The 13,598-nt window shown below is 44.2% G+C and overlaps 1 protein-coding gene across 1 annotated transcript in view; it reads left to right on the forward strand.

The window, feature by feature from the left end:
• Positions 1-5,675: 5,675 nt before the first annotated feature.
• The window catches only part of LOC149871849 (cytosolic phospholipase A2 epsilon-like), a 59,455-nt gene continuing 51,532 nt past the window's right edge, over positions 5,676-13,598 (forward strand). Inside the window, exons 1-2 of the mRNA XM_090034644.1 lie at positions 5,676-5,702; positions 6,113-6,199. Of these exons, the coding sequence (XP_089890770.1) occupies positions 5,676-5,702; positions 6,113-6,199 (114 nt within the window). The remainder of the gene's footprint in view (positions 5,703-6,112; positions 6,200-13,598) is intronic.

A 13,598-nucleotide genomic window follows, 5' to 3' on the forward strand; every position in this document is an offset into this window, starting at 1 on the left:
AGGACTTCCATGTTGCTGACTGACTTGCTAGCTTTACAGCGGATGTTGAAGGTGATCAGCTTGTGGTCACTGTCACCCAGCTTCCCATCAATCACTAGGTCACCAATTAAGTCATCCCCAGTAGCCAGTACCGGGTCGAGCACTTTACCTCTTGTTGGCCCATAGACTTCTTGAGTCAGGTAGAGGTAACCCATGCACGAGAGGAAGCTTTGCGACGGCTCAGATTTTGCTGAGTGATCCTCCCACAAGATGTCTGGGTAATTGAAGTCACCCATGACAATGATGGTCCTGGAACATGTGGCCTCAGCCAGTTCCTGGGCGAACTCCTGGTCAAGTTCAGGACTTTGGGTGGGAGGTCTGTATTAGACTCCCACCGTTGTGTCCCCTGTGCTGTGTTCCCTACGGATTTTAACCCAGAGGATCTCCAGTCGTCCACCCTGGTTCCCAATATCAGCTTGCAGGGACAAGTAGCTTTCCTTAACATAGAGAGCTACACACACCCCCCCCCCTTTTACTCATGTGGACCGAAAGAACTGGCTCCAAAGAGGAATTTGTGTATAGTTTCTGGGTACACACATCCAGTCAGTCTACACAATGCCTGTTCCTTCTACCCACATTGTTCATAATGATAACTTAAGTTTATACAACTTACCAAAATTTGGTAGTTGATTTTTAAAAATTGGAGACAGAAAATTTACATTTAGAGTTAAATTTAAAAATCAAGCCTTATAAAAATTAGAATCTCACAGGTAATAGAACCAAATTGTGTTAACTCTCTTTGCCCCAACCCCTCTGCGCCACCTATCAGTGGCAACTTTTCACCTCACTTCTTTCATGTATCAGAAATGATGCCTATAAATGTACATCAGCAGACCATTGGAGTTGACTGGTTTTTCAACTGGTTTCTGTCTAGATTGTTACATCACCTCCTCACCAGAGTTTCTAAATGCCTATGATTTCATGCTTACATGGATCTCCAGTAGGAAGTGTCCTACCTTGTCATCATCCTAATCTCAAGTCCTTTCATAAGGGCTACGGTTTCATGGTCTGACCAGATTTTCAACATAAAGGTATGAGAAGGGCGACTAATGACACTTAAATGGAGCAAGTAATTGTTCTCACTTCCCCAGTCAGGTGCTGAGCTGTGCCAGTTCCTTGAGTCACTACAAAGAAAATTCATAACATGGTCACCACTCTTAGTAAACTCATTCAATATGTGACTCATGTGGCACAGTCCAGAACTTCAGATTTCCATTCCATGGAATACTCTAGTAGGGCTGAGGTATTCTTGTAGCTATGATTGTCCAAGAGATATATAGATTCATAGATGTAGGGTTGTAATGGACCTTGTAGATCTTCTAGTCTGACTCCCTGCCCTAGGCAGGAGAGAAAACTGGGCTCAAATGACCCCAGCTAGGTAAATGTCAAACCTCCTCTTAAAGACCCCCAAGGTAGGAGCCATCACCACTTCCCTTGGAAGTTGGTTCCAGATCCTAGCTGCCCTGACTGTGAAGTAGTGCCTCCTGATGTCTAATCTAAACCTACTCTCTAACAACTTATGGCCATTATTCCTTGTTAACCCGGGAACCGCTCAGGGGAACAAGGTCTCTCCCAATCCCCGCTGGTCCCCCCAGTAAGTTTATAGACGGCTACCAGGTCCCCCCTCAGCCTTCACTTGTGAAGGCTGAACAGTTTAAGGTCCTGTCGCCTCTCCTCATACGGTCTGCCCTGCTGTCCCTGGATCATGTGAGAGGCCCTCCTTTGGACCCTCTCAATGCTGTCCACATCCCTCCTGAAGTGTGGCACCCAGAACTGGACGCAGTATTCCAGCTGCAGTCTGACCAGTGTTGCATAGAGTGGGAGGATCATGTCCTTGGCCCTGCTTGTGATGCATCTGTGGATGCATGACAAAGTATGGTTAGCCCTACTGACCATGTCCTTGCATTGTCAGCCCATGTTCATCTTGGAGTCAATAATGACTCCAAGATCTCTTTCTGCCACCGTGCTTTTGAGAAGGGAGTTCCCAGCCTATAGGTATGCTGATGGTTCCTACTGCCCAAGTGCAGCACCCTGCACTTGTCAGTATTGAATCCCATCCTGTTTTCATTTGCCCACCCCTGTAACCTGTCCAGGTCCCACTGTAATCTGTCCTTCCCTTCTAGCGTGCCCACCTCAACCAAATCTTGATATCATCTGCGAATTTCAACAGGTTGCTTTTCACCCCATCATCCAAGTCGCTAATAAAGAAATTGAATAGTGCAGGCCCAAGGACTGAGCCCTGGGGGACTCCACTGCCCACTTCCCTCCAGGTCGAATATGGCCCACCCACCACCACTCTCTGGATACAGCTCCTCAGCCAATTTGCAATCCATCTGACTGTGTAGGCATCAATGCCACAGTTGCCTAGGTTTTTAATGAGAATGGGGTGGGAGACAGTGTCAAAGGCCTTCCTGAAGTCCAGAAAGACTACATCCACTGCAACACCTGCATCCAATGATTTTGTGACCTGACAATAGAAGGCAATCAGGTTGGTCTGACAGAACCTGCCCCTAATGAAACAATATTGGTTGCCTTTAAGCATCATCCCTGCTGCTGGCCCATCACAGATGTGCTCCTTGATAATCATCTCAAAGAGCTTCTCCAGGATTGAAGTAAGACTAATGGGCCTATAGTTGCCCAGGTCCTCCCTTTTCCCTTTTTTTAAAGATGGAGATCACACTGGCTTTCTTCCAGTCATCCGGCACCTGGCCAGAGCACCATGAATGCTCATAAAGCCGGGCCAGGGGCCCTGCGATAACCCCTGCCAATTCCCTCAACACCTTGGGGTGGAGAGCCTCTGGACCTGCTGATTTGAACATGTCCAGCCCCTCCTGAAGTTCCCTAACTTGGTCCTCCCTGACCCTAGGCCTGGTGGAGATTCTCCTGAGTCTGTCCTGAATCTCGGTGGGGGAGTCCCAGTCCCTGCACAGGAAAATGGAGGCAAAGAAATTGTTAAAGAGGTCTGCTTTCTCCTCTGGTGCAACCACTGGATTGCTAAGCATATCCTGCAGGGGACCCACATTAGCCGGTGCTTTTTGCTATCCTTGATCCTTGATGCTAGCCCTAATTCCATATCTGCCTTAGCTTTCCCTACAGACCTGAGTGGTGGAGGTATACTCCTCTCTGGTGATAGCCCCTCCCTTTGGTGATATGGGAGGCAAAGTTTTTTGGTGATATCTTTTATTGGACCAAATGCATATTTGGGACAGTTATTAGATAAGCTTTCAGGTGCCAAGTGCCATTACTCAACTCTGGCTCTGGCTCTGGCTGAAGAAGGGTGCTATTTTGTGTCTGAAAGACTGTCTAACATCTTTCTCAACTATACAGTTGGTCCAATAGAACATGCCAACAGAGAAAAGCCTTGCCTGTCATTGAATATTCGACATTTAAAAAAAATTCATTCCAAATCAGGAAAAAAAAAACAACAACCCAAAATCACATTTTCCTGAACTTAAATTCTGAAAAAAAATGCTTTTGGTTAACTGAAACTTTTTTTTATAACATCAAAATGTTTAATTCTGATTTTGATTTTTTTTTATCATTTAAAAACAATTTACAAACAAAAAGCTATTTAAACATAGAATGTCAAAATATGTTCCAAGGGAAACAATGTATACATAAATGAATAACTTTTCACTCCATTTTTGATTACATGTTGCTGGTATAAATTCATTTCTACAATGTGATTTGATTTTGATAAAATCTCATTTTTCAGCAGCGAAAACGTTCCTTCTGGAAAATTTGAACCAACTTCAGATTTAAATGCCTTTGTAGATCCCCACTACTCCAAATATCGTTCCAATTCTGTGTTCTCCTTCATTTTCCTCTCCATCAAATTTCTTCCTCAGTTTGCATCCTCTCCAGAGTTGCCAACTCGAGGAAAATATTTTTACTGACAATCTGCAAAGCTTTTACTAACAACCACATTTTTTTTGCTGACATATGTTTTACGTAATGTACATGGAGGCCTTGGACAAGGGCTTCAAACTATTGTAAAAGTAGTGGAAGTTTATTGATAGAAAGAAATATTCAGTCGTTAACTCAACCTGTCTGCAGTAATGGTTTTTGCTCTATGCTGCACCCATCCCAGGGGCTCCCTACTCACCCTTACACCGTGGTGCCCCCAGCTGTACCCCACACCATACTACTCCCACCAGCCCCACTCCTCTGTCCCAGCGTAGATCCTCCCCGCCAAAAAAAGACCACTGTCTGCTTGCCTGTTACCCAACAGTGTTACAGGCAGACAGGAAGTAGTACCCACACCAGAAGCCACCCACGGCACCCTGAAGTCTGCACACCTGCTCCGACACCAGGTGGAGCTGCTGTGCTTTGGCTTGTTTTCCAACAACAGAGTTTCAGCAGCTCTTTTAGTGCCATTTTTACTTTGTGATTTATGGACAGTACAGTTTTCTCACAGAATTTAGGAACATGCATTTGTAGTCTGGTTATTTAAGGGGTATCTGTACATTTATGGACAGTTGGCGACTCTAGTCCTCTCCAAGGTCCCCCAAGACTTCCCCTGAGGATATGTCTTCTCTGAGGGTGTGAACCTACAAGAGATTAATTCAGTACAAACTGGCTTCTCTGCCACCTAGGGGTGAGGCTTTCTAATAGTACCTATGTCCACAGTTTGAGAGCTGGACATGTGGCTACTGTTTATTATGGAATAAATACATTACATGATAAAATCTTAGGCAAATTACCCCATAGTAATTGGGACATGTGTCAATGACTACAGGCATTGTTTCCTGGTGATGAGGTTCTTCCCCTTCTCAGCTGCCGCTTCACAAAGTTCCTCTTGAAGCTGCATCCCAGCAGTGTGACTTCCTCTCTAGTTCCCCTTCTCTTCAATATCCCTTCAACTCTCCTTCTCAAAGTTAAGGTTCTATGTGGTTCCTTTTTCCCATATCTGAGCCATTTTTCATGGAAGTAGGAAAAGCAGCTGCTGGGCAAGAGAAAAGTAGGAGAAAATGGAAATTTGGAAGGAGGAAATGTGAGAGGAGACAGAAGTGTTTGCAGGCTTCTTCATGGTAAAGGCATATAAGAAGAAATTTACAATGCTGGGCTATGGTTGTCTTATTATGAACATCTATCCCCATTCATCTTTGTTAACAGTTGCAATCTCAAGTAAGAGATTTAAAAAATGAGATGTTATCTGCGCATGAAAAATTTCACTGTATTTTTTGAAAGCGGAGGTGTGTCTTGTTATCCTTGATATATTTCCTCTCCCTTCTCTGCTGTGTAGAGTGTAGTTCATGTGCTGGCTCCTTTGCAGACAGGCTCTGTGCAGAAGTTTCTAATATTTATGGGTTGCTTGGCAGGCATATACATGGAAATATGGAATTATTGGCATGTATTATGCTTGTTGGAAATCTGTAACTGAGAAGGGTATGCTGCCTCTATGTGTCCTGTTGGTCACTGCAGCTGCAAACAAATATTCCCACCTTGCAACAGACTTCTTCTGAGTACATGGCAGGCAGGTGGTGATTCTTTTGTTTCAAAAATCACTGTGGGGTGGAGCCCTGAGTCAACATGATAAAAAACCTGACCAGCAACTTCTGCATTGAAATCTACAAAGGTGTTTCAGGAGGCAAGTGCCATTTTCAGGGCCTGATCTGAATGCAGCAAAGACTTCAATGGCATCACAGAATGGCTTCCATCAGGTAAGGAAAAGAGAAAAAAAATCAAACAAGATTTACCTACTTTGAGATTATGGTTCACATCTTCTCAAGAGCGGTGTGTGCTTTTTTGCATTCTGCCTTTCTTATCTCTTGGGACTGTGTCTATAAGCAAACAGTTTGGCTGTTCCTCTGCCATCTCCAGAAGTGAGGATTAGGTCAACACCCTACTATGTCTCTTACAAATGGTTGCAAACTTCATGGCATTTTTCCACAGATGTGTCAATACAAGCATAGAGGGAGAGCAAGCTGCTCTAGTGTCATGCATTCCTGTGGTAGCAGATTGAGTGTTAATAAGCAGAAATTCCACATTTTGACATCAAAACATGGTGGCGTTGCAGTTAAGAAGCCAAGAAAAAATATTATCACTTCTTTTTTCTTTTCTTTTTCCTTAGGAATTAAATGGAAAAGCAAAGCCATTTCGAAATGGAGAAATTAAATGGATAAGCCCATATGTGGCAGAATATGGTGCTCACTGTAGGGTATGTTATAACAGAGAACATATTGAAAGTGAAGTAATTTGTGGTTTTTGAGGGAAAGGGTACCAGGAATTTTAGAATGAATTTGCTATCTGTCAGAGATTTACCTGTTTAGCAATACTAGCGATTTAAGGTTCATAGGTGAAATTTCCTTAAATTTATCATCTGAATCCCATTTTTTGTTTATATTTGCTTGTTATATGCAATATTGTATGTGATTCATTCTTTTAAGAGGGATTCATTCAAGTGGGCTCCCTATAGTGTGCTATTTACTGTTAAATTGTGGGGGAAGCATGCCATTAAGCACAGAGGGAAAGAGAGCAGTACATTCTTATGTGATCAGGGACATAAGAAAGTCCCTGGCTTGTTTGACTCTGTGTGATCTGACTGAAAGGGGGTGTGTCTGCACCACTGCATGCCCCCTGGATCCACCCCTACATAGACAGATAGACAGACAGATAGATAGATAGATAATGTTTGTATATCAGTCATATCAATGGTAATATTTCTGCTATTATCAGACAGCTTGCTGCTTGCAGTGATTTATGTACAAGTGCCTCAGAACAAAATTGGGTGGCTTTAAATTAAATGCTAACTCAGGTTGGTTAATGGCATCTGGAGTAAGATATTACTCTGGGGAGTATGGTTTCTAGGAAAGTTCAAAAGCTGGTCTTTTTTCCAAGTTCCTGGCAAATTCACTGGTGTAAAATGTCATAGGTTGTCCAAAATGATATAAACATATAGTTCTATCTGGACCTAGCTATAGGCTGCAATTATGCTTCTACTGTATAGCTTAAAATTTATAATAGATGCAGTTAAACTGTTTGTACTTAAGCCATAAAGCAAAGAAGACTTCTCACTGCTTTTAACTATATCTTTCGGTTATAACTTCTTAGTGCAACAACCTTGGTAATGCCCAGCATGACTAAACTGCAAGCTTTTAAGTGACAGCATCATTAAAAGTAATATGTTTAGGAGTTTCCTTTTGGTTCTGAACAATTTGCTTTAATGTTCATGTTCACACTTTTCTCTAACTAGTTAGAACAAGTAGTTCACTTTTTTGCCAATAAAAGCTGAGATTGTTGCATAATCCAATAACCCTTCCATCATATGGGACTAAAAAAAACATGAAAGACTAGGAGCCTCCACATGAAATTTTGTAAGTTAGCAACATTTAATGTTTTAATTGAAACAGTGATGTCTCAGTGTCCATATGGGTACAAAATTAAGCTAAACAAGTTTACCTTTCCATAGCAAAAACTGCAGGAAGATTAGTAATTTGATTAAGACACAGGTATGTGAGCCAGGAGATCTGGCTCCTAATGCTTTCTTTGCCTCAGCTTTCCTGAGTGAACTTGAATAAGCCATTTGTGCCTTACCTGCCCATCTGACAAATAAGGATAATCCTTATCTGAGTAGTTTTGTGAAACTTCAGTGTATTCATGTCAAATCACAAGCCCTGAGGCAAGGCCCATATTAAGATGGAAAAAAAAAGGAAAAAAAGCAAAACTCTGTGTGTAAGTGCACACACAGTATAGAAGAGCAAAAGGTTAATCTATTTCCCAAGCCTTTTCTCAGTCTTTTTGCTTTTGTAGGGTCACCCTTCATTGCCTGGATTAGTTTTTAGGAAAAATCTGCATAGAGGATGTTGTATTAAATATATAATAATTGTTACCACTTAGAGCAGTTGTCTCACCTGTCTTAAAGACAAAGGTTAATTTTCTTCCTGGCACAGAAAGTATTATAAAGTAATATGACAATTCATTTGTACTGTTAAATGGACACAGGCAACCAGTGACATCCTTTTATGCCTTCCTTTAGGACAAGGGACCAAATTATACTTAAACCAGTACACATGATCAGAAAATGATCCAAATTTATAACACAACAGAAGTTTAGTGCACATAAACCACTTTCAAAATGGCTGAAACCAGCTTAAGATAAACCTGGATATAGTTATCAGACTTAACTGCTTTAAATTAATTCAACTCCTTTAACTTCTTCCCAGATTCCTTCCCAATTCAAGTTAACTCATAGTCCCCAAGCATCCTAAGATGCTTTGCACTAGGGCTGTGCAAAGCTTTGGATCATAATTCGGATTCGGAGATGATTTAGATGATTTGGAAGCTGAATCTATGAATCTGAATCAAATCACTGGAAGTTTTAGGCTTTCTGAATCGATTCGGAGTTTCTGAATCTCTTCGGAAAAGTTTCGGAGCTGATTCAGTGATATGGCCATAGAGAATAATGGGGAATCAATGAAATATCTATAACTTCATTGTTTCTTGTCTGATTTGGATAAAACATGCAGAAGTAGTAGCCTCTGTGGAGAGCATGAAGCCTATCAAGTTTCAAGAAGATCAGTGTAGGAGTTTGGGGGGAACTGCACTCCAAATTCTTAAAAGCAAAACTCATGTCACATCTATGTGTTACACCACAGGGGGGTGAAAACTGCAGGGATGGTAGGTCCTGGTGAGGCCTCAAAGCCTGTTAAGTTTCAAGGAGATAGGTACAGGAGTTTGGGGGAAACTGCACCTCAAGCTGCAGACAAGCAAAATTCATGACATGGGAGCTTGTGCAACTGACTGTCTCTGTCTTGGGGTAGTTGATTGTCTGTATTGATTATTTCCTCTCCTTAGTCTATGGTTTTGTAGGTGTTAATTGTTGCTAATTAACTGGCTACATTACCTAGCTACTGTATATTGAGCTGGTCCCTGAGTGAATCATGATTGATTGGTAACTGGTAACACACTAGTTTAGCAGCCAGGCCTGCAGTAGTGTTCCCCCACCCCAAGACAGAGACAGAGACAGTCAGTTGCACAAGCACCCAGGTCACAAGTTTTGCCTGTCAGCAGCTAGAGGTGCAGGGCCCCAGAACCGCCCTGCACCTATCTCCTCGACAGCTGGCAGGCTTCATGGCTGCAGCAGGGGCTACCATCCCTGCAGCTTTCACCCTGAAGCACCTTACCATTGACAGTGTCAGCCATGTCACGAGTTTTGCTTGTCTGCAGCTTGAGGTGCAGTTCCCCCCAAACCCCTGCACTGATCTTCTCGAAACTTGACAGGTTTTATGCTCTCGGCAGATGCTACTACCCCTGCAAGTTTCATCCAAATCAGACAAAAAAAACAAAGTTATAGATGTTTCATTGATTCCCCATTATACCCTAGGGCTGGATCTCTGAGGCAGCTCTGAAGCTTCGGAGCTGCTTCGGCCAGATCGAAGCAGAAACCTGGTCTGGAGCTCCAGATCAGATCACTGGCATCTGAAGCAGCCAGATCTGAAGCCGGATCGAAGAGCTGCCTACTCGCACGGGCCTACTTTGCACCTCCCTTGCAAACACCCCCCCCCTGCAAAGTGGGTAGGCTAATCTTGGCCCAAATGATCTGCTCCAGCCAAACAGGGAGGTGTACTCTAGCACCCCCCAGCTTCTGGACTAGGCCACTGGACTATATATGGCTGTATTTCTAGAATCAAATATGTTCATTTGCTTATTGGTTCAATCTACACAGCTTAGACTAAACTGTGAAGATTGAATTGATTCAGCCTCAGGCTTTTTGACTGTTTGTACTTAGCCTAGGGCTAGGGCTAGAAGTTATACATAAATTGGTTTAAGTGATCAGAAACTGTAACAGAACTGAAGTTCAGTGCACATAAACATCTTTCAAAATGGCCAAAACCAGTTTAAGATAAACTTAGCTGGATGGAGTATCAGACTTAACTAATTTAGGTCAAACCTATTCATGGAACTTCTGTTTCAGATCCCTTCTTCATTCAAGTTAACTCACAGTCCTCCAGCATCCCAGGATGGTTTGCAGCCCTGGGCTATGCTGTCTACTCCAGTGGAGCAGGGACTGCCTCACCCCACTTTTCCTTAGCCTACTTCCTACTTGCATTCCTCACTCATAGGGTTGGGGGAACAGACCCCCAGAGCCTCCTAGCCAGGGTCTACACAACATTTGGGGGAGGGAGAGCCCCTGCAGTGGGGGGGTGTTTAACCCTCAGTAGCCCTCCCCCTTCGCAGCTGCTGAATGCTTCCACTGCGGCCACAAGAGGGAGAGAGTGAGAAGGAGTACTCCCAGCCAGGTGCCTGCCCATGCAACCCAGTATGGGGGTACCGGGGAGCCCCTACCTTGAGGGCTTCCCCCCACCCCAGCCCAGGGTGCCCCAGCCCAGGGCAGTCCCAGGGAGCTGAAGGGAATTCTTCCCCTCCCAAAACTCAGAGCTGCTTGTTTACCTTATCCCATGCGAGTTTTAGGCAACCTCAGGGATTAGAGGGAAATTCTCCTTCTCCTCTGCAGCCAGGTTTGCCTCAGCTGCTGTGAGTCTGAGGCAAAACTAGCTTCAGGGAGAGGAAGAATTTCCCTCCACTCCCTAAGGCTGCCCCAGACTATCCCTGAGATTCACAGCAGCTAAGCTAAGCAGCTCTGGGGTCCAGGATGGGGGGCTTCCCAAGCTGCGAAACCACCTGAGGGGGAGACTCCCACAGGCTGGGTCAGCACAGGGGGCTCCTTAACCCTCTGTGAGGGGGCAGCAGGGTTTTGGGAGCATGTACTGCATAGCCAATTGCAGACATTTGGCTGGTCTGGCAAAGGCCAACAAGCTGGGAGACATGCTGTAGCACCCCCTGCCTACTAGCCTGGGTCAGTGCAGGCCTCCCATGCCTTTCCCAATTGAAAACTGAATTGAATTTACCAGTTCAATCTACACAGCTCAGAGGAAGCTGCCTAGATTGAATTGATTCTGCCTTGGATTTTTTTGATTATCTGTACTTAGCCCAGGAGTCTTATGTAGATATTTTTACATCTTTGTATATATGCTAATTACATTAGGAAGTGTCAGAAACACAATTACTGAAAGGGTATTGTAGGTGGCAGTTTCTTTCTGGCTTGAAGCTAAATCATATTTATTGCAAAAAAAAAATTCCTTCCTTTTTTTTTTCTTTTTTTTTCTTCCTTTTTTTTTTTTTTTTTGCTTTGGGTTGTTTGTCTAAGGCTTGATTTAAAGAAAATATTTACCTCCAGTGGGAAAGATACATGGGAGCACAAAGAACCGAATTATATTAACTGTGTTAAGGTTTAGGGTGTCTGGTTTCAGGAGATGCTATTTTGTTTGTGGTCTTTGCTGGAGTGACTCTAACATCTAACTTTTTGGTGACAGTACTAGACTATATGCAGAATTACACAATTCATACCATGTGCCTGCACACCCATCTCTATACCTGTACCCACACCCACTGCCCTCCTCAGAGGGACTAGTCCTGAAAAAGTCTATGCCAGACCCCTCTCCACCAGATGAAGTCTGCCATGTCTTTCCAATTGTCCCCTTCTGTCTTCCTGTAGTACCAGTACTTTTCACTTAGTCTCATTTTAATACAGTCCTCGACTGTGGGGTCTGAGAGTCTGTTTATGAGCAGGTTCCTAGTTTTCCACAGTGCATATCTGAAGCAGGATATGAACTGGTCAAAGCGAGCTGTCGGGGTCCCTTGCTGTCTGGTCAGGTGCCCATAGGAACCGCTTCCCTGGTCAGATTTCTAAAACCTGTCACCAGGAGGTGAGGGATGCACCAGGACAGTGCACAGGCTTTCTTCCGCACCTCTCTGGCAGTCCCAAAAGAGGTGGTCAATCATTTCTGCCTGCCAGTGGCAAGTCTGTCTCAGACAGTTTGATGGTCCTCTCTGCCCTTCACTGTTTCTCCATGCCCGCACAGAGAATGCCCGGTGGGCTGACTGCCATTTCAGGTCTTTGTGCTCCCTTTGCAGATCCTTGTGGAAGATTCGCTCCCACACAGCCTGGCAGTTGTCACCAGGTAGTAAGTCTATGAGCAATATAGTGTCTCTTGCCCTTACCACCCCCTGTATCTTGCGGTGGTATACCAGAGTCACTAGGGTAGTGTTGTAGTGCTCTTTCCACTGACCCTTTGTCCCTGCATATGATGTTCAGGTCATCCATGTATGCCAGGGCTTTTGTCTCCTCCCCATTCCTCCCACGGATTTCCATTCCCGTGATCTGGGGGTCCTGTCTGAGTCATTGTGCTAGTCGTTCCATTACACAAATAAGCAGGACCGGGGAGAGTGGGCAGCCCTGCCTGATGCTCGATTCTGCTGTAATCAGGGATGTCAGGAACCTGTTCACCAGGACTCTAGTGCTTATGTTGGTGTACAGTGCCTTTATCCAGGTGACAAAGGTTGTGGGGACTCCAGAGTCTCAAGTAGGAAGCGATGGGATACCTTGTGGTAGGCCTTTTCCAAGTCAAGGTTCAGCATAGCAACATTCTGTCCCCTCTCCCACTGGTACTGAAGTGCATCACACAGCTGCATCAGGGCATCATGGATCTGTCACCCTGGCACTGTGCATGCCTGGTCCTCATGGATCACTGCAGCTATAACAGATTTAAAATGCTCAGCCAAGACTTTGGCCATTAGTTTATAGTCAAAGTTTGGGAGTGTAATTTGGCACCAGTTTCTCAAGTCCTGCCTCTCCCCCTTCTCATACAGAAAGGTTATAAGGCCTTCCTCCATCCCCGCTCTCAGGTGGCCCTCCCGCAAGTGCTCCCTATAGACCTCCAGCAGGTTCAGGCCTATTCGGTATCAGAAAGCAACACAGAATTCTTTGGGCAAGCTTTCAGCCCCAGGAGTTTCGTTGCACTTAGAAAGTGGGTTCTTAAACCTAGTGCCCCAAGAATTAACACAACACCCAGTTGATCAATAGCAGAAAGGCTTTAATAACAATACCGCAAGCAAGCTTATAAAACCAAATAACAGGAAAAGACTCCTTCCCAAAATAACTGGCCAATCAGAGTCCAAACAAACAGGAAGGGAAGGTTTTGATCATCATATCATAACTGTTAATTTCTTGGCTCCTGTTCTTGCATTGTCTAGTAGGATTGTACGAAACAGCACCATTTCGTTTTGACTTCTGTTTCACTGTCTCGATGAGACAGTGTTTCATTTTGAGTTTCATTTCATTTTGAAACCACTGTTCCATTTTGTTTCACTGAAACTGTTTTGCTGTTTCGACGTTTTACCCATAGGCTATAATGGGGAAGCATGGAACTACCTGTAACTTTGTTACTTTTTGCCTGATTCAGATTAAACTTGCAGAGATGGTAGCCCCTTCTGAGACCATGATGCCTGCCAGGTTTTAAGGAGATAGGAGCAGGGGTTTCTGAGAACCTGCACCTCAAGCTTCTGACAAGCAAAACTCATGTCACTTGTGTGTGTTAAGGCACAGCACAGTGAAAACCGCAGGCGTGGTAGCCCCTGAAGAGACCATGAAGTCTGCCAGCTTTCAAGGAGATAGATGTAGGGGTTTCTGAGAAACTGCACCTCAAACTTCTGACGAGCAAAACTTATGACACGTGTGTGTGTGTGTGTGTGTGTTAAAGTGCATGCTCACGTGTGTG

Source organism: Crocodylus siamensis, chromosome 2 (genome assembly GCF_052110815.1).
Source record: "Crocodylus siamensis isolate JL-2025a chromosome 2, ASM5211081v1, whole genome shotgun sequence".
Taxonomy (NCBI): domain Eukaryota; kingdom Metazoa; phylum Chordata; order Crocodylia; family Crocodylidae; genus Crocodylus; species Crocodylus siamensis.